Raw genomic sequence first — 20,431 nt, forward strand, 5'->3', positions numbered from 1 at the left:
TGAGAAATAAACCCCAAAAATCCTAATTTACAAGTATACTTGCTTGGAAGTAGAAAGCACTTACTGATACTTTTACCTTTAATAGTTGGACTTCTCCACGATACTTTCCTCCCCTTCGGCTTGAAATATCCTGAAATTTGAACTGAGATATCAGATCTTTCGACTCTACAAGAAAGTATTAGAAATGCTTGTCCCATCGTCTGGCCGCTTCACTATATGCATGTCTTCCAGATTTTCCCAGTCTCTTTCTATGGGTTTTAAGGTGAAAGTGTGGCCATGATGCCTATAGGCTCCATTTTCGCTCTAATTTTAAGTGGACTAGTCTTTGCTAACAAAGAGAAGATACAAGATTCTAGAAGATGCATGAAGACGAAGAGAAGCTCCATCTGCCTGTATTTTTCTTCTTTTCATATTTTCACTTTTCAATTTATTTTAAAAAAATTGGCCGGCATGGCACCGATTGTGCCACGGTTATTGATAGCTGACTGCTTATATACCAACTTAAGAATTTAATAATTTTAAAAATAATCAGGCACGACAATATGATCGAATAAGGTTATCTTTATATCTTTAGGTATGCTTGGGTGATAAGATTATAATGATAATTTATTTAGAAAAAATATATTTATAGGTTCTGTTTGGATATTAAGAATATATCAGGTGATGTATGAATAATAGTAAAATAGTTTATAAATAATAATATAAATAATTTGTAAATAAATATAAAATAGTATAAAAATATCTTAAAATAACTATATTTTCAAACATGACCTCAGCATACCAAGCATGAGTGAATGAATAGTGTTTCCCAATGCTCATTTTTTTTTATATGAATAAAAAATGATGAAGTGGAAAAAGTAATTTGGTGTGAAGTAATCCTATCCATATTTTGAAGCTTATAATGTGGATCTCATATTTACTCATTTTTTAAAAGAAATTACACAATACTTACATACTGTACGATTATAAATATTATTTATCTTTTTAAAATGCATAGCAACACAAATGCCAAAATAACCTTGGATATAACTCAACCAAATGATCCATGTTAAGCATCGTCCCTTTGATCCTCTTTAAACATTATCATTATAATATTAGTATAATAGTAAAAGGCTTCGACATTAAATTTTAAGATAAGTCTTTATTTTAAATCTTGTTATTATTTGTCACATATACATATATAATATATTTTGGATAGTTGTTCGTTTGGGTTATTGATATATAAAATTATTTAAAATATATGATAAAATTAAAAATAAAAATTAACGCAAATCCCAATAATAATTAAACTCCTTCCATCGACAAGTTCTTGACATCAATGTAAGAATTATTTTACATTTGATTCAATCGAATAATTATATTTGAAAGTCTTTACACTATATAATTATTTATATGATTTAATTTGATTTAGATAATAATAATATTTATTATTTTTTTATTTCATAATATGATATTAAATAATTAAAAATTATTTATTATGTTTCAATTATAAAACTATTATTTAATATTATGGAAGGATATGAACATGATAAAGAGTAGGGTCAGTATCCTATATGGATAATTTGGTTTTGGGAAATAATCTCGCTTTCATTTGTCCCACTCAATTTTTCTTTTTTTGAAATCTTTTTTATAGAAAGATTAAGAAAATATTGTTTAATTATATTGTGAATTTTATTATTTTTTAAAAATATTAAGAAGTGTTAAAAAAATGATTTTAAAAAATTATTTACAAGTGTTTTTTGTTTTGTTTTTTCATATCATTTTTTAACATTTTTAAATGTTTTGAAAAAATGAATAAAATTTATAATATAATTAAACATAATTTTCTTAATCTTTCTATAAAAAATTTTAAAATAAAAAATAAAAAATTAAACAGGATGCTTGAACGGGATCCGCTGCATTGCCCTTTGGTTTTGCTACGAATACGATTATACGAGCATCTAGGCAGGGACCAAGTTATATGAGACTATGAGTTGTTGGAGTGACCGTTGGACCCCACCTCCCATGGATTCACGTGATCCATAAAAGTGCTGGTACCGTCTACGTTCTTTGCATGAAATCCTATAATCAAGAGTGCACATCCTTTGATTTGAGTCATTTGACTGCAAGGTCCGATGGGCTGTGTCCTATGTTTCAGGCAATTGCTTATGAGGATATACACCTTAATTAATTTTCCTGTCTCCATAGGCTGTTGCCCTAATAATAAAAACAAAATCTATTTATTTTTTTTAAATTATTATCTTCTTGTCATTTTATAATATGATATTAAATAATAAATTTATAAATAAAATATAATAAATAATTTTCAATTATCTTGTAAATTTTTTTTTTTCCAAATCAAAGTCCAAAAAACAAGTTTAAACATGAAGAGCCCGACCCGACTGGATAGTCCCTCATCCCATTAGAGGCTGACCCATTGCTATAATTACCCAGAAAGACTTCCAAGATATAAGGAAAGAGGAGACATATCACCTTGACATCTTCCTACTATGCTTAGCCTCAGATAGCACTATACACAAAGGCGGACAGGAAATGTGGGAAGTCCTTGATCTTCTGACAGGCAGAGAAAGAGGAGCCTGACTGCATGCACTTGCGGGGTAAAAGTGACAGGGAGTCACATTGCATTAATTGTGCAACCTCAAAAGCCATGGTGCATTAAATGAATATAATTAAAGGAATTATTGAGGGGACATATCTCCTAACAAGAGATATGGGCGGTTGACCCCAAGAACCAAGTATATAAGCCAATCTCTTGTATGAATAAATCTCTCTAAACTCCCTACTTGTACAAAATACTATGAGGATATTGACTTTGGCATTAGAGACTCACCAACCTCTACTAAGGTCCCCGATTATCTGTGTTTTCTCTATGTGTGTAGGTCCAAGAACGAAAACCTGAGTCGCTAAAGCATGACCCAAAGGAGTGCGAAACATGACGTTAACACATCTTAATCATATCATGAGATAGTGGGATGATGATAAGAAAATAGATGATAAATAACATTACTAAAAAAAAACAAGTCAATAATATAATTTATAATATAAATTATTTTTTAAAATAAAATTTGATTTCTTTTAGATCACCTCATCTATTCTTGCACTAGATCATTTAAATATAATAATATAAATTTAAAATATTTTATAAATAATAATGATTTATACAAATTTCGTACATGAAAAGCGCTTTTAAAAAAAGAGCTTCACTAAGAGCCTGTTTGGAATTGCGGTAAGATGTCTAAAAAGTACGGTAGAATGATATAAAGTGCTTATATGACAAAATGTATCCGTTTGGTAGTTTTACATTAAAGTACTTCTAAACTAAGAAAAAGCAGAAAACTACGTTTTAACAAAAGCACCAAAGTGATACTTTTTGTCAGAAGTACTTCAGAAAAAATAATCCCTATTTTACTGTGCTATGTACATTACGAAATGACCATTATCATTTTAACACAATGACAATTTTACCAATCTATATTTTTTATTATTCTCATATAATCTACTTTAGACTTTGCCCATCAATATTTTTCATTCTTCTCTTATCACTTATGCATCGGTGAATAAATTTTCTTTTTCATTATAATTATTGAAAAATTTATTAGACTATTTTTTTATTATTTTATTATAATATTTTATTTTTATCAAGTATATGCATTTTTATGTCTTTTTTTATATCAAAAAGTGCTTTTTAAATTTGTTTCCAAACAAATTAACATGTTTAAAAGTGCTATAGACATACGGATCCCAAACAATAAATAAATTTTTAATAATAGAGCTTATTGTGTTAAACTCTAAGTTACAAGCTTTAAGTTAAAAGTAATATTTTCTACCGCAACCCCAAGCATACACTAAAAAATCTCAGCATTTCTCAGTAGAGCCTATTGTTTTCCAAAGTGCTTATTTTAATATAAACATTGAAAACTTGTATGTAACATTCATTTTTGTTAAATTTTTATAAATATTAGATAAATTCAAATTATTTTAGAGCATTTTTAAAAAAGTTATTTTTTCAAGTGGAATTTACCTTTTCGAAAATCTTGCACTGGATTTCAAATCATTTTAATTTGTATTAGAGCCCTATTCAGCCAAGCCTCAACAAAAATTGCCCAGCACCCAGGAATATTGGGGCCTTAATTCAAAACCCATTTTATATACCAAGCCCGGCCCATGTTTACCCACTCGTCGTCACTCTTGCCTGGAGAACAAGAAACCCACAAGCTTTTAGTGTCCGTGCTCCGTAGCATTCTCTCCATTTTAATCCTCTGCAGTCTCTTCTTCGTCTTCGTTTCGTCTCTGTTGCCTTTATCTGTCTCATAGGTAGTCATTATTTCTCATCCCAATTGTTCGCGATTTCTGAGTGACTTCGTCGGTACAGCGGTGTTTAGGATCGGTTTTTCCATATAGGGTTTACGAATCCCCCCTCCTTTTTTTATGCGATCATATGATTTCATTTTTTAACTTTGGTTGTTGAGAAAGTCTAAGAAATAAATCAGGTCTTGAACTCTAGGTTTTCTTAGGGCGGGTGGGGGGATGTCCTTTTATTTTCCCATTTTAGCGAAGTTATAGTTAAATTTATGGTCTGGGAAAATATGGTGTAGTTTACATGATATGATACTTTTTTCTGGAGAAAAAAAAAGCAGAAAAAAAAGCGATTGCTGTCTGACTAGCTCAAGCTCTGATTTTTTGTATATTGTGATTCATTCTATTTATTTATAAATTCGATATATTTCGTGGCGTTGTATTTGATTTTGGATTCCATTTTTAATTGTACAATTCAAATCTCAGTTTAGGTGTTCGTAGACTGATTGTTGGAGTTCAACTCAAATCCTTGTCACAGTTTACTGAAAAAAAAATGAAGCTGGATACTAGTGGTCTTGAATCATCTGCACCATTGTTCGGGTCAAGCAATGAGCTTATTGATGGGATTTCAGCTGGCCCATCATTTGAGATTCCTGATACGATGGACGTGAGTTCTATTGGTGTTTGTTACATTCTCTCATTTACAAAATGCACTAGAGAAAGTAGTAGTTGTATGGACTGAATAATATTTGAATCTTTGCTTTTCCACTTCTGTCCCAGTTTGATGGCTTTCAGAAAGAGGCTGTACAAATGGTCAAGCCAGCTAAGGGAACAACCACGCTTGCCTTCATATTCAAGGAGGGTGTCATGGTCGCTGCTGATTCTCGAGCTAGCATGGGAGGCTATATCTGTATGTTGTGCTTGGCCTTTTTTTTTTTTTTTTCTCTTTTCTCTTTTTTTGTTTAACCAGCAAGTAATTTTAGGTTTTGTATGTTGATTTTGTACGTATCCAGTATCCAGTTTCACTTCATAAATGGACTAGTTGATGATCATGCTTACGTCTGTAGACACACACAAACATTCACCTTATAAATGGACTTGTTGATGATCATGCTTACGTCTGTAGACACACACAAAAACATGCCAACGCTTGGCCTGGTCTTAAACATTTTCTTTTGTTAATTTAAGTTACATAGCTATGACTGTCCCCGTCACAAATTCTCTACTCTTTTTATGTTGCTAGTGACATTAATCATGGTGTTTGTTTGTGTTACCTCTGGATATGAAAAGGATACCATGTTTACTCTTTCTTCTAATCTAATCAGCATCGCAGTCTGTGAAGAAAATTATTGAAATCAATCCTTACATGCTTGGCACTATGGCTGGAGGAGCTGCTGACTGTCAGTTTTGGCACCGGAATCTGGGTATTAAGGTAATTTTCACATATATATATATATATATTACTATTTCATATTTGTTGTATTCGCAAGAAGCTTTAAAGTCAGGCGTGTCTGTTTGGATTTATTCGGGCATGCTAGTTGCAATTCATTTTAAGGGAGTGATTATGATAGGTTACTATCATTAGCTTCATGGACAAAGCTTGGATTGAAGTCTTTGGGGGTGTTATAATTATTATTATTGTTTTTTTTTTTCCACCATAATTGATATTTCATTTTAACCTATCAAAAAAAAAAATTATGTGGGTGGGTGGGTGGGGTTTTATTTTGTTTTTTGTTTTTTTTTTTTTTGGGGGGGGGGGGGGGGGGGGGGGGTAGGGAATGCAGGACCTTTCGTCAAATTGCCACTCATTAGCTGTGTGTCTGCATTTAGTGCTGATGTTGTTGGTAAAACTCCACTGTGTCGAACAAACTTTTTAGGTTAGTGGTGCTGAAGTTTTAGTGCTCTACAATGGATGGGAGTATCTATTCTCTTGCTGAGGCTGTAGTTGGTTTTCCAGCTAGAAAATGATCTAGTGGTGGTGCTTGTTACATACTGTGTTATCTTGCCTTTTTCTTTGCATGCATGTTTCCCCATGACACTTTATTATTTCAAACATGTATAATGGTGGTTCTAGAGATAATAATAATTCCTTTCAAGAGGGAAAGCAAATATGATCTATCACATGTTTCTTTAACACCTAAGCAGTGGTTGGCCGAATGCAGAGACCATCGCCTAGCTATAGATTAAAGTTTGAGCTACTGGGCAATCCCTTTTGTGAATATTACAGGCTGTAACTACCTTTTTAAAATCTATAGAATCTGTATAACTGAACATTGTATGTGTAACTGCTCACATCCCTTGCTAATGGAAACATCTTGGAATTATTTAGTGCCGACTGCATGAATTGGCAAACAAGCGCAGAATTTCAGTTACTGGGGCATCAAAGCTGCTGGCAAACATTCTGTTCTCTTACCGTGGAATGGGTCTTTCTGTTGGGACCATGATTGCTGGATGGGATGAAACGGTAACAACATATTTCATGTTTCATTTCATGTTTTTACATTTTCTTTCAATCAAGCTGTTGTAACATGTACTTTTACTGGTGTTAGGGACCTGGGCTATATTATGTTGACAGTGAAGGAGGAAGGCTTAAAGGAACACGATTTTCAGTTGGCTCTGGCTCACCCTATGCTTATGGTGTGCTGGATAATGGGTGTGTGTCCTTTCCCCAATAAATTTATATATTCCAGTTCTCTACTGATGATTGAGCCATTGTTTGTGGAAAATGAATCTCTAGGTATCTTCTTGAAATTTGTGAAGGAAACAATAATGTGGCATTGCTGTAGAAATAATAAGCTAAGATATCTATGAAAGGAAATGATGAGAAGTAAGAAGGAAAGAGCAAGAAGCAGGTGAAAAATGTAAAAGAACCTGATACACGAAGTATGTTTGGAAACTTATATATAATCTCATTAAAAACCTAGCCAAAGTTTTATTGATGCATGGGAGACTGTCTTGTGAACTAACTGGCTGAGTATTGAAGGAACTCGTAGATTTTTATTTTACTTTTTTATTTTTTATCGGTAAGAACTTTACTAAGAACTAATATAATGTTGCAATTGCAGCGCACAGTATGGATACTTTGATTTTAGCAATTATGCACCTGACAATCTACGCAGCAATTTAAACTTAATTCCTGGGAATGTTCAGAATGTTACTTTCTACGAACCTGAATAGGCAGCCTTGTCCTTGTTTTCCTTGTTCAATGTCCCTTCGATTCAGATGGAGCTCTGCTTTTCTTTTCTTTTTTTTTTTCTTTGACAAGATAATTGATATCTTTTCTTATTTCTTCCATCATTTAGCATTTTGTCCCAGATTTATTTCTGCATTCAATGTATTCATATAGTTTTTTTGTGGAACTTCCATCAGCTACCGATATGATATGTCAATCGAAGAAGCTGCAGAGTTGGCCAGACGGGCTATTTATCATGCAACATTCCGTGATGCGGCCAGTGGTGGAGTTGCTAGCGGTACTCTCTCTCTCTCTCTGCGTGCACATTTTAATGATTTTAGTATAACTTGAGCCTGTGATTTCATCAGTTTATTATGTGGGGCCCGATGGGTGGAAGAAGCTCTCTGGGGATGATGTTGGGGAACTTCATTACAAATACTATCCAGTTATGCCAAGTACAGTGGAACAGGAAATGGTTGAAGTGGCTGGGGCGTAAGGTTCTTGCAGGAACTTGGAACAATGCGTGAGATGTACTCCCCCCGCCCGTAAGAGATGAATTCTAAGGCTCGATTATAAGGGAAAAAAATCGTTGAAGCGCATGTATTTGCATTTGATATTTGAAACAATTCGTAGATAGACTCGTCTTTCATTCAATGTTACGGGGGACCGATCGTTTGTCTGTTTAATGTTTATTGTTGCTGATGTTCTTAACCAAATTCTAGCTTGGTCATAGACTCACGTTGGATTTTAATCTCTGTAGCTGTGGGGTTTGAATGATTCTAGTTGTTTTTCTTTACTCGTGGAGATGCATACTTTACTTAATATACGACCCAGCAAGTGCGAGTGTCAGGTAGTTTCTGGCGAGTGAAAATCCATGCTGAAAAACTCTTAAAATAATCTCTGCAAACCAAAAGAAAGACCCCTTAAATTTAGAAGAAAATTTAGTAGAGAGCTCATGAATGAGGCATTCTATCCATCTGTCAAGACATGCGGCACAGCAATACATCGAAAAGACCTGCAGCCTGCTGGAGGCTGATGAGACATACAGACAGATAGCAGAAGTCCGATTCGGGCTTTATACAGCTAGTGGCCGGTAGGATTAGTTAGCAAGGTGTAATCACTGAGCATCAGTTTGTGCGCCACATGGGGGACCCAGTGGTTCATGATCAAAATGAACAACCTGATGGCTGATTTTTTGGGTTATAATTCCCATCCTGCTGTGTACATCAATTATATCCCTTAATTACGAAGCTAACAACTCTTTTCTCCTCCCAACTCCTTTTCTCTGGGGATTCTATGAAATTCCAAATCAACCCCTATAGCCAGCTATTTCATGCCCACGACGTTTGGGTATTAAAAATACAGTATTTTTAGGATACTCTATTATTTTATTATTATTATTCATTATTTATTATTATTATTATTCCCAATTCGTCCCAATAATTTTTATCACTTCCCACAGTTCCAAAGGTACACCCCAAAAAATATAAAAATAAAATGAGATAGCAGCCATGCAGGAATAGAAAAGGATAAGTGGATTCACTGCTCAGAAACAGAGCATCATTATAAGGTGGGAAAGGTCAGGCTCTGTCCTCTCCCTTTGTCAGATTTGTTAGCTTCTAAGCACATTTTTAATGATTGATATTATAATCAATCATCATCCATCGCACCACTCAACAGTTGAATAGTTATCTTCCTTTCTTCATTCTTTTTATTAAAAACAGAATTTAGAAAAGAACCCCACCTTCCATTTCAACATATCTATAAGTAGCCAACCAAAATAATCTACTAAGAAAACAATAATAACAACAATAATTTTAACAATTCGTAATAGAAGTGTCTAAAATATTGTCGTGTAGTTCGACCTCATAAAGTGGGGTTGGTTGCGTGAAAGGGATTGCTCAAAATAGGCTATTGCATCTCATGTCCTCGTTAAACTCGTTTGGCAACGGTTAATCAGATCAAATGAAATGAAATATTTTTTATAAAATATTATTATAATATAATTTTTAATATTATTATTTTTAAATTAAAAAAATAAAAAAATTTAATTTTATATAACTAAACTAGACCTTAGTTAAACATCAAAGACTAATAATAATAAATATAGCGGTACAAATATTTTTTTGATGACGATGTATCTAAGAATTTTTATTGTCTTAAATAAGATTCTGATTCTCGACTAATCCCCAAAGTAAAAAATATCTCCGCTAACAAATTTATCATATTCACCGCTGTGCCTTGTTTGCAAGAATCCAATATCAATTAAGAACAACTCACTTATAGGTTCTCCTTTTAATATCTTCATCGCCCACATTAAAATCTCTGTATAGTCTTTTAAACTCAAGAGGGCGGCGGTACAAACATATATACATTTAAAGTAAAGTTTAATCTTATATTTTTTAATCAAAATTATTTGTACAGATTTAGATTATTTACTGTTAAAAAAAAAAAAAGCATCCAAAGTAGTTTAAACGTCCATTCTATGTTGCTATTACAGCAGTAAAATATTTTAATGTTCTTTCCATTTAAAAAGGGTCCTAGAAAAGACTGCAGATAGGACTCTTGCTGGTGTTGAAGTTGCCAGGGAATAAACATCCTTGGAACATAAGTTGTTGTTGAAGTCCATTTGATTCCAAAACCCAACGTAAGCGCGAGCGGAAGAGACTCTTGCTGGACACATTGCATCACCATCACCCTAACTTAACAAGACAATGACACGACCGAACCAACAGACTGACACTGCGTTTGATAAATAAATCAATATATCCACTTCAATTGCTTCTCTTCTACTTCCCCCAGCAGTGAAAAAGCTCGTCCCTTTCCACAGTCTCTTTCTCATAAATACTGCACCAACTCAACCAATCCCCACGAATACGATCCCGTCTTCTTCCTTCCTCATCTCAATCCTTCGTCTTCCTAGCCAATTGCTAGCTGGATTCTTACCCATACCATTTCTGGAGTTCTCAATTTCCATCATAATGAATGGCAGGAAAAGTCTTATTTTCTTCTTTGCGGTTCTTCATTTCGGAGTCTTGATAAAGCTCTCTCTCTGTCTCTCCCCGGATGGCCTGTCGTTGCTTTCTCTTAAATCTGCCGTGGATCAGTATTCGGACGGCCATGAAGCTTTCTCCGACTGGAACGATAACGACACCACGCCGTGCCGTTGGACCGGCATTTCCTGCACGAATGTCTCGGGGTTCAGCGATCCACGTGTCGTCGGGATTTCCATCGTAGGGAGGAATCTGAGGGGTTATATTCCGTCTGAGCTTGGTTCTCTGGCCTATCTCAGGCGACTCAACCTCCACAACAACAACTTCTTCGGCTCTTTACCTTCCCAGCTCTTCAACGCCACCTCGCTGCACAGTATCTTCCTTTACGGTAACAATCTCTCCGGTTCCCTTCCACCGTCTATCTGCGAACTCCCCGGGCTCCAAAATCTCGATCTTTCAAACAATTCCCTCTCCGGACCAATCCCCAATGAACTAAAGAGTTGCAAGCAGTTGCAGCGGCTGATTCTCGCGAAGAATAAGTTCTCCGGAGAGATTCCGACTGGAATTTGGGCGGAAATGCAGTACCTGGTCCAACTCGATCTCTCAGATAACGATCTCAACGGATCGATTCCGGAAGATATCGGCAATCTTAGCTCTCTCTCCAGCACGCTGAATCTCTCGGCCAATCATCTGTCGGGCAAACTCCCAGAATCGCTTGGGAATTTAGCTGTGACAGTGAGTTTCGATCTCCGAGACAATAATTTCAGCGGCGAAATACCTCAAACGGGGTCATTCGCGAACCAGGGACCTACCGCGTTCCTCAAGAATCCTCTGCTCTGTGGATTTCCTCTGCAAAAAACGTGTCGCGATTCCAAGGCTGAGAGTCCAAAATCGTCCCCGAAAGCTGAAAATAGAACAAGAAAAGGTCTAAGCTCCGGTTTGATCATACTGGTATCCTTTGCTGACGCAGCTGGAGTTGCATTCCTCGGCATAGTAATCGTTTTCGTATACTGGAAAAAGAAAGGCAACTCAAATGGTTGTAGCTGCACAGGGAAAAGCAAACTCGGAGGAAACCAGAAAACGCAGTTATGTGTTTGTCCTTGCGTGTGTTGCAAGGGCTTCAAAAACGAGGATTCTGAAATGGAGGACGGAGAGAATGCAGAGGGAGGGAAAGGAGGGGAAGGAGGCGAGCTGGTAGCGATTGACAAAAGGTTTACGTTCGAGCTAGACGAGCTATTGAGGGCGTCTGCGTACGTGCTCGGGAAGAGCGGGTTTGGCATAGTATACAAGGTGGTGCTGGGGAATGGGATCCCAGTGGCGGTACGGAGGCTGGGAGAGGGAGGCGACCAGCAGAGGTACAAGGAGTTCGTGGCAGAGGTACAGACCATTGGGAAAATCAAGCACCCCAACATTGTGAGGTTGAGAGCTTATTATTGGGCTCCCGACGAGAAGCTTCTGATAAGCGATTTCATCTCCAATGGCAACCTGGCTTCTGCTCTTCGCGGTGAGTCTCGGAGCCCGTCTTTTCAAATTCTTCAAATCCTATGCCTTTTGGCCTCTGGCACCTTTTTTTGTTTGCTTGCTTGCATAATAAAAGTTGTGTTGTTCTAGGGAGAAATGGTAAGCCTTCAACGAGCCTGTCATGGCCTACCAGGCTGAAGATTGCAAAGGGAGCAGCCCGGGGCTTGGCCTACCTCCATGAATGCAGTCCAAGAAAGTTTGTACATGGTGACATCAAACCATCAAACATCCTCCTCGACAACGAATTCCAATCCTACATTTCTGATTTTGGCCTCAACCGATTGATCAGCATAGCCGGCGTCAACAATCCCTCTTCATCGGGTGGCTTCATCGGCGGTGGTCTGCCTTACCCGAAGTCCGTCCAAACAGAGCGTGTCCACAGCTACAGAGCCCCCGAGGCACGCATCCCCAGCAACAAACCTACCCAGAAATGGGACGTGTATTCTTTTGGAGTTGTGTTGCTAGAACTGCTTACCGGGAAGTCGGCGGAGATTTCTCCTTCCACTTCGACTTCAGTGGAAGTTCCGGACTTGGTGAGGTTGTCGAGGAAGGGATTCGAAGAAGGAAAGCCGCTCTCAGACATGGTAGACCCAATGTTGCTGCAAGCAGTTCATGCCACTAAAGAGGTGCTTGCACTGTTCCATGTGGCGCTCGCTTGCACAGAAGCAGACCCCGAGGCTCGGCCTCGACTGAAAAATGTGTCGGAAAATATTGGCAGGATCGGAACGTGAAGCAAGTGATGATCCAGACCTTATGCATGCCCATTGACTCATTGGTATCAATATCCATTACTATTCGTGCCAACAATATTTTATTTTTTGTAATTAAGAAGAGAGAGTAGTAATGTTTAGAATCCTAGATCCCACCATATTTAACGTTGAGGCCAACATTATTCGTGTAACGTTAAATGTTGTGAGATCTATTTGCATCGGGAGAAATGCTTTAATTATGAAGGAATTTTATAAAAATAAATTCACAAAATTGACGTGGATTGTATTGTAAAATAGATATAATGTATTATATGAAAATATGTTAGTTTATGAATTTATTGTGATGATACCTTCTATAACTGTAGCACTTCCCTTTACTATGTCTATATTTCATAATTGAACAATGTTTTCTTCTAAATAAATAATTGTAAAGAATTCTTAATATGTTCCATTGTCAGGTGTGTTTTATCAAAACGTTTCTTTTAGGGGCATGCAACCAGGGGTCCCACCCTCGTGGCATCGGCTGGCCATGTTAGCCGATATTAAAAAAATAGAAAAAAAAAACGAAACGAGGGATATAAGTCTTTGTTGGTCTTCACTATTCGTTGGTAATTTTCTTGTTTTATTCGAGAAGTTCTAGCACTTGTAGGTAATTTTCTTGTTGCCTTCAACCCATAAGAACACGAATGTCCCTCTCAAAGAATAGACGAAGACGTCATTGCAGCTTCCTCATTTGATTTTGTTCTTCAGCATCTTGGTTTTGGGTCAAATTCCCTTCTTGATTTTGTTTTCTTGGTTTAATGAATGTTCATAATCCAATAACTAAAATTTTTTCCATTGTTTTACAGCAGGTATCGATGAATGTTTAGAATCCAATGGATGAATAACATTTTTTTCTCTCTCTAGCTCTCTGCAAATCCCCTGCTTAATTTTATGAAAGAATGATAGAGATGAATCCTACCAAAAGGCACGCGTTTCCTAAATTGCTCATATTCATATTCACAGATCACAAGACCGACAGAGGCAGATTGTTCATATTCATATTGACAACTACAAGATCTAGCGTTTATAAGAATTGATGACAGAAACTAGCAACTCATTTGGCACCACAAATATCCATCCATGCCAAAAATAAAAAACTTTCTCGCAAATTACTTGCCCAAACCGAAACATTAAGAAGGCTTGATCAAATTGAATGTCAAAGATCCAAACCTCTCGGGAAGTAGAGTGCTTTCCCCCCTTCAAGCTAAGTTCTCGTCGAAATTCTTGGAGGGGTACTTGGCGGTGACTATATACCAATTTCGAACACCATGTCGATGATTCTACTAGCCATGATCTTGCTAGTTATTTTCTTCAAATAGATAGACAAATTGTTGTCCGACAAGAGAGTAACCTTGTAGGAGACACCGAGGTCGATGAAAAAGTCTCTATAATGGAATAACTGAAAACAGAGGAAGGTATGATGGGAGGAAAAATGGACAGACTTGTAGAGGAGGCAGATTGGGTTAGTGGAGGAGAGTGGAAATGGAGAAGACGAAGAGCATACTTCTATCTTTATGGGGAATATTTGCTCATAGACGATGCTTGTAAGCAAAAAGAGGGAAAACAAATGGGAGAATGGTGGATAAGGTTGGAGAGAAGGAGAAGGAGAAAAAAACATTAATTGCAAATGAAACGCACCGTTTTTATTTTTTCCACGTAGGACACGGTTATGCAGCAGTTCCCCCAATCGATTGCATTCATCATTTTTCTTATCAAAATTGCAATGAAATTCAAAATTTTGTAACATATCTCGTTGACTATATTAAATTTTTTTATTTACACTTCAATTATATTTGGATGTTGAGATGATCTCAGATGATTTGAGTTGATCTATGAATAATAGTATTTTATAGATCCCATTAAGATATGTTTGAATGTAAATATATCGAGATTTATGTTTAAATGTATAAAATAGGTTGGAATGAATTTAACTTTTTTTTAATATAAAGTTAAAAAAGTAACACATCTCATTAATGATTATTTTGAGATAAATTAAGGTAAATTTACCATCCAAACATAGCCTGTGAATGTTAATTTGCGAAGGTTGAATAATAATAATTTACTACATATATAATTTTCGAAAACAAGCAATCCACGTTATTATATTCTCTTCATAATCTTTTATTTAAATATTTAGACTTGGAAAACAAATCAAAATGGTAATGATTTAAGATAATTTTAATAGTGACTCATTCTATTTATTTACCCATCTCGATCCTCTCTAGGGTGCTTTATAAGCTAAAAATAATCTCCTTCATTTCATATGACATTATACAACCACTATCTTCATTTCATTTGAAATTATAGTATCCAATTAACATATAATATGAAGTTTTTGAATCATTTCACCTAAAAATGTAATCACTTTTATCATTTTACCTGTTCTTCTCTAGCTCCTCAACATTGACCCCACCGGCACTATGCACATCTCCTTCTGTCTGGTCGTTGTTGACTAGTGGTGTAGCAGCGTTCTGCCACTTCAACTCTTTACTCTCTTTTTGTAATTGTTCCACGAGGGCCGTCACCCTTTTCAATTTTTCTTCTACATCTGCTAGCTTAGCTTCCATCTTAGTTGTGTTCATCTCTTGATCTCTGGTTGCCTGTGATCGCATGGTAGTTGGCATGTGAAAAGCACGTTGAAGTCTGTAAAGATTCTACAAACAACGCTATTGTTAATGACGTGTTTCACACTACCAACTGCACAAATACCTGCAATGAACTAAGAGGGCAGTATTAGATGCCTAGTGCAACTCTGGTACCTAAGTTAGAGAAGTTATCTCAAGTAATGTGTATGAATCCCCCTAAATGTATTACATTTATGTGCTATTTATAGAGGGGTGACGTGGTAAAAATGAACACCTTTCAAAGTATATCTTGAAGACTCTCTATGTTAATTGGAGTGATCTCTTTTCTGATCAGTCAGAAATATTGTCTATTATCCTCAATGGATATCAATAAGACTCATCCTTGAACTTGCACTCGACCATTGGGCTTTCAATACAATGGGCCCATTAGCACATGGGTACCAAATATCTTTTCCAGTTTTATTTAATTCTTAATTTTTATCTAAAATCACTTTATCTCATCTCAATATCTAAACAAAAACCTGAAAACCTAAATTTAAGCCATAGATATATAACTTGAATTTAGGTATTTAATTATGGCAATGATACATACAGCCGTGGAATTATAAACGCCGCGCAATTGCTTTGAAAAAGAGTGGGGTTCACGATTAAAACGTTAGTTTTTTTTCATGTGGGTTTCATATTAATTCATTTTTTTCAAAACGACTGCACGCCGCTTGCACAATCCCGACTGCAAATATCATTTCTCATTTAATTAGCACCACAATGCGCCTGACTCCTGAGCCATCACTTCTGCTGCTCGGTTTTTGTGTTTTTGCTCATCATGTGTGTCAACAGGTGTGACCTCTGGCATTCATTATATCTTATTATTATTTTTGCAATGTGGAGGTAGGAAATAATTTGTCGAGTTCAAGGACAGCCTGAGATGGTAAAGCCATTTTGAGTTTAGTTCTTGAACTGTTCCTCCGATTTATTTTTGAAATTGACGCAGTATTGACATTGTTATTGCTCGTTTCCAGTCAGTACTCTTCAACTTCCATGCGTTTTTAACAGTAGTGCTGCTGGGAATCTGCGCGAAGATGCATTTTCCAGCGATCCTTGAACAGAGAACGGGGTATGTTCTCTCTGTTTTTCTTATTGATATTTTGTTTCCCTGATTGTTGTGTATGATCAATAGATCGTTATATAGTTTTTTTTTTTTGAGATTGTTGCACTGATTCATATTCTACCATTTTTCTTCTTCTCTAGAAAGATTCGTAATAGTGATAATGTCACAGAAATTCAAGGGAAAGCGATTTAACTGCATCTTAGAAGCATTTGCAGTAAACATGGTTTCTATTCTAGGCTTCTAGTAGTTAGACTGTTAAATGGTTAAGGGGTTAACTCCCAATTAAGCTCAACATTCAACATTCAACAAAAATAATAGTCATAGAGCATACTTTGACGGGCAAAATGGGCGTACCATAACACGATCCAGGACCCTACAATGGAAACCAACTCTGAACTCCGTATACCCACTACTTGGAAGATTTAGCTCCACACATGGCAAAATGGACTCTGTACGATCTTCTATTGTTTTCATAATTCTCTGAATGGCTGCTTCTAAACACATTTTCTGAAGATGAAAAATATGTTCTTTTATGGAGTGACATTTTATCGGAGTTGTCTGTTGTGATGGTCACTAGACAACCTGCAGAGATGTTTCGTAGACAGATTACACGTTGTCTCCCTCCAGATGTAATCCCCACCAAAGAAAAGCCCTACAAATCCTTGATATGACATCTCTTGGCCCACTACCCATTTATTTTGAAGGTTAGTGATAGGGTTACTACCCTCTTACTTTTTTGAAGGGTAGTGATAGGGTTATAACCCTCTTAATTAAAAAAAAAAATCAAATATAAAAAGAGTGGTAAATGGGTAGTAATCCTATCATTATCCTATTTTGAATTACTTGAAGTGAAGTATTGAGTGTGTTAAAAAGAGTTGTGAATAGTAGTGAAAAAGTAATAATAAAATATTGAATAATAGTAGAAAGTAATGAATGGCAGTAAAAAGTAAGTGAAAAGTAATAATAAAGTAATGAATAGTAGTTGAGTAGTCTGAGAATACATGAGGTATTCTTGGTACCCAAACCTGGTCTTAAGCATAGAGGTAAAGAGAGATGTGGATTTGGCTAATCAGTCTAGACAATTATCCAATTATTTACAAAGGGAAGCAATTGATTTAAAACTTTGCAAGACAACTTGTAGTATCATTACCAAGGGTCTGCAGAACTTCAGATTGCCCATTGATTCATGTCTAGCCTCTCTGACATTTGAACTTTTAGACATGCAATCAGAGGAATAGAAAGTGAAGTAGCACTTGCATTTAGAAAGCCATGACCTTCTAATTCCTTGCTCTTCTTGCTTTGGAATCTGAGAGGCTAACCATTCTTTGTCTTGTTTTTGAATTAGGTGAGCGCTTGAGCCCATGGGTGGCTGTTGGATGCTTTACCATGGGTGTGTCAATCATCTTCTTCTGAGTTACATCTTGTTTTATTCAAATGTAAGCTTCATCTGTGTTTTCTTTTACTTTTTTTATACGGAAAATCTATCTAAATTTGATATCAAAGGAATCAAAGGATTTGTGTGGTGAGAATACTGTTTCACCTAGTTGACATTTTTTTCCATCATTCTCTGGATTTTTTTTTTATTTTTTATTTATTGAGGAATTAACCATTCATTGCCTATACTCGATCACTAGTTGTAAAAATTCCTGCCATGGTAATGGTTATGATAGAACAAGTATCACGTGCCAAGTCAGAGCTGTTTGTTGCATTATCATATTTTATTGAAACAGGCTTTTTGGGTCGGAAATCCAACTTGAATACTCCATGAAACATTTATTGGCAGTGCCTTTTTGTACGAAAACAACCCACATATGTTGGAAGAAGATGGGAAGAAAAAGGAGGAGATCAAGCTGAAAGTAGGGCGTTAGGCGTCTTAAGGCCAGCAGGGACACATACAATGGCATAAAGTGTTAGCTTATGTTTGAATCTCCTAAAGAACAAAACTTTGTCTCCACCCCAGTGCAAAACAGTGAGGATAATCTTCTTCACGGGTCTCCTTTGATTCCGCCCATCGGCGACCTTCCCCACATCTTTGTTACATTTGTCATCTTGAATAATCTTCCTTGTGGGTCTCCTTTGATTCCGCCCATCGACAACCTTCCCCCAGCCCTCTTTGTTATATTGGTCATCTTGGTTAATCATCTTCACTGGTCTCCTTTGATTGCGCCCATCGACAACCATTTGCACATCTTCTTTCTTGTACTTGTCATCTTGGATAATCTTCTTCGTGGGTCTCTCTTGATCGTGCTGATCAATGACCCTCGCCATATCTCTGTTGGATTCATCATCTGCTCCCCATTGAAGAGGATAACTTCTTAAGAACGCCCTTCTGTTAGTGTAGTTTTCATATCTAAAGCTTCTTGTTCTCATTACACCACCTTGTTTGCCTTTCGAATCCATACTAGAAAAGATACTACTGTACTGAATGCAGAACCGAGGTGGTGGGGTTTGTATATAACAAGAGGTGAGAGCGTGAGGAGCTAGGAAGTTTGGTAAGACTTGTAATTGGCTTTCCGATCCAAATGGATGGATATGCCTTCTTTGATAATGAACTAATGTAGATATTAGCAAATGGATGGACTGAGCATGGTTTATGTATTCTAAAAGATCCGATTACTTCATGATCGGTAGATCTTCCATACTTGAGTTGTCGTGGCATCATCATCAGCCTCATGACTTCATCTTTGCCAGTGTATAACACTCCAACATTGGAAGACATGTATGATTTTTGTTTTGTGTTTTTTAAAACAAGTCTTATATCTGTATGAGTTTGATTCATGGTTATTAAATAACGATATGCTCCTCAGATTCTCCTCCTCATTGTTGAAGTGTAGGCAATTGTTGTTTCAAACCTAGATAGTTACATTTTGCTCCTTTTAATTGTGGACTTTTTAAATTTTTCTACACAAATTAGTTCTGGTAATTCATTGCACTCAAACCACAAAATAATTGATACTTTACATCTTCCAATATGATTGGACAAATCAAAACCGAACATCTTTTTATAGTTAGGGCAGGTTTGAGGAGTGAGATAAGATGAAAATTTTGTGAATAATAATAAAATAATTTGTAAATAGTAGTGAGATAGTTTGAATGAAGTATTTTTAAATTTTAGAAAATGAGAGAAAAAAAATTGAAGAAAAAATATTACAAAGTTAAAATATTGTAAGAATATAATTTTATAATATTATATTTGTTTAGAAATTTGAAAAAATTGAAATTATTTTTTATTTGAAAATTTGAAAAGGTTATAATGATTAGTTTAAAAATTTTGTATTTGAATTATGTTTGGAAATAAGATGGGATGAAATGAAATGAGATCAGATGAGAATTTTATGTCTCGTTTGAAACTCCAAACCTGCCCGAAATTGAGTTTGGGGGCAACTGGATGCCGTACAAATAAATTTGGAATTCTACCTTTCATTCTAAGTTTTGTCATCCATGGTTATAGATATTGATATAGACCAATCAAGTGACTAAATATGTCAAAATCTGGGGAAAGATATTACTATAAAATGATAAGGTAGTTGGTATCAAAAAGCCACATTCGTTTCTTCCATGAACATAAAAGCATTTAGTCTTATTTAAGAGTGTTCCTTTTAAAACTCCCTTATACTCTGCTAAGAGAGATCAATAAGGTGATGCAGCACTTCAAGTGGGGGCAGCAAGAACAGGAGAGGAAAATCCACTGGATTTCCTGGAACAAAATGGAAAAATCCAAGGTAGTGGGAGGGATGTGATTAAAAGATTCGGAAGATTCCAATCTGGCCATGCTAAACAAGGGTGGAGACTTCTCCAAGATCCTCATTCTCTAGCATCCCAAGTGCTAAAACAGAATAACTTCCCAAAGAATCAATTTTTTCAAGCCAAACTGGGTGGAAAACCTTCCTACATTTGGAGAGGCATCCTTGCTGCTCGAGTCCTGCTTGAGAAGGGCACTCATTGGAGAGTTAGTAATGGTAGAGAGATTCAAATTTGGAAGGACAAGTGGATCCCAAAATCCA

General features: G+C 36.0%; 2 protein-coding genes and 1 long non-coding RNA gene across 5 annotated transcripts; all 3 read left to right on the forward strand.

Moving 5' to 3' along the window:
* The first annotated feature begins 4,159 nt into the window (after positions 1 to 4,159).
* Positions 4,160 to 8,264, forward strand: LOC122314363 (proteasome subunit beta type-5). Of its 3 annotated transcripts, none has more exons than XM_043129893.1 (8): positions 4,160 to 4,314; positions 4,783 to 4,963; positions 5,077 to 5,206; positions 5,622 to 5,728; positions 6,626 to 6,760; positions 6,846 to 6,949; positions 7,666 to 7,766; positions 7,837 to 8,264. In XM_043129893.1, exons 2-8 carry the CDS (start codon positions 4,850 to 4,852, stop codon positions 7,962 to 7,964), a joined length of 819 nt encoding a protein of 272 aa, XP_042985827.1. In that variant the 5' UTR covers positions 4,160 to 4,314; positions 4,783 to 4,849; the 3' UTR covers positions 7,965 to 8,264. The 3 variants fall into 3 exon arrangements, with proteins under 3 accessions (XP_042985827.1, XP_042985829.1, XP_042985828.1); XM_043129895.1 differs by having other exon boundaries at positions 4,169 to 4,314; positions 4,835 to 4,963; XM_043129894.1 differs by having other exon boundaries at positions 4,172 to 4,314; positions 4,788 to 4,963.
* A 1,871-nt stretch (positions 8,265 to 10,135) lies between these two features.
* Positions 10,136 to 13,114, forward strand: LOC122314342 (receptor protein kinase-like protein ZAR1). The gene is made up of 2 exons (XM_043129860.1): positions 10,136 to 11,965; positions 12,073 to 13,114. Exons 1-2 carry the CDS (start codon positions 10,450 to 10,452, stop codon positions 12,711 to 12,713), a joined length of 2,157 nt encoding a protein of 718 aa, XP_042985794.1. The 5' UTR covers positions 10,136 to 10,449; the 3' UTR covers positions 12,714 to 13,114.
* Positions 13,115 to 16,052: 2,938 nt separating this feature from the next.
* Positions 16,053 to 17,990, forward strand: LOC122313113. The gene is made up of 3 exons (XR_006243291.1): positions 16,053 to 16,247; positions 16,339 to 16,433; positions 17,773 to 17,990. It is a non-coding gene; the product is annotated as an uncharacterized LOC122313113 (long non-coding RNA).
* Positions 17,991 to 20,431: the final 2,441 nt, after the last annotated feature.

Source organism: Carya illinoinensis, chromosome 6, assembly GCF_018687715.1.
Source record: "Carya illinoinensis cultivar Pawnee chromosome 6, C.illinoinensisPawnee_v1, whole genome shotgun sequence".
NCBI lineage: Eukaryota > Viridiplantae > Streptophyta > Magnoliopsida > Fagales > Juglandaceae > Carya > Carya illinoinensis.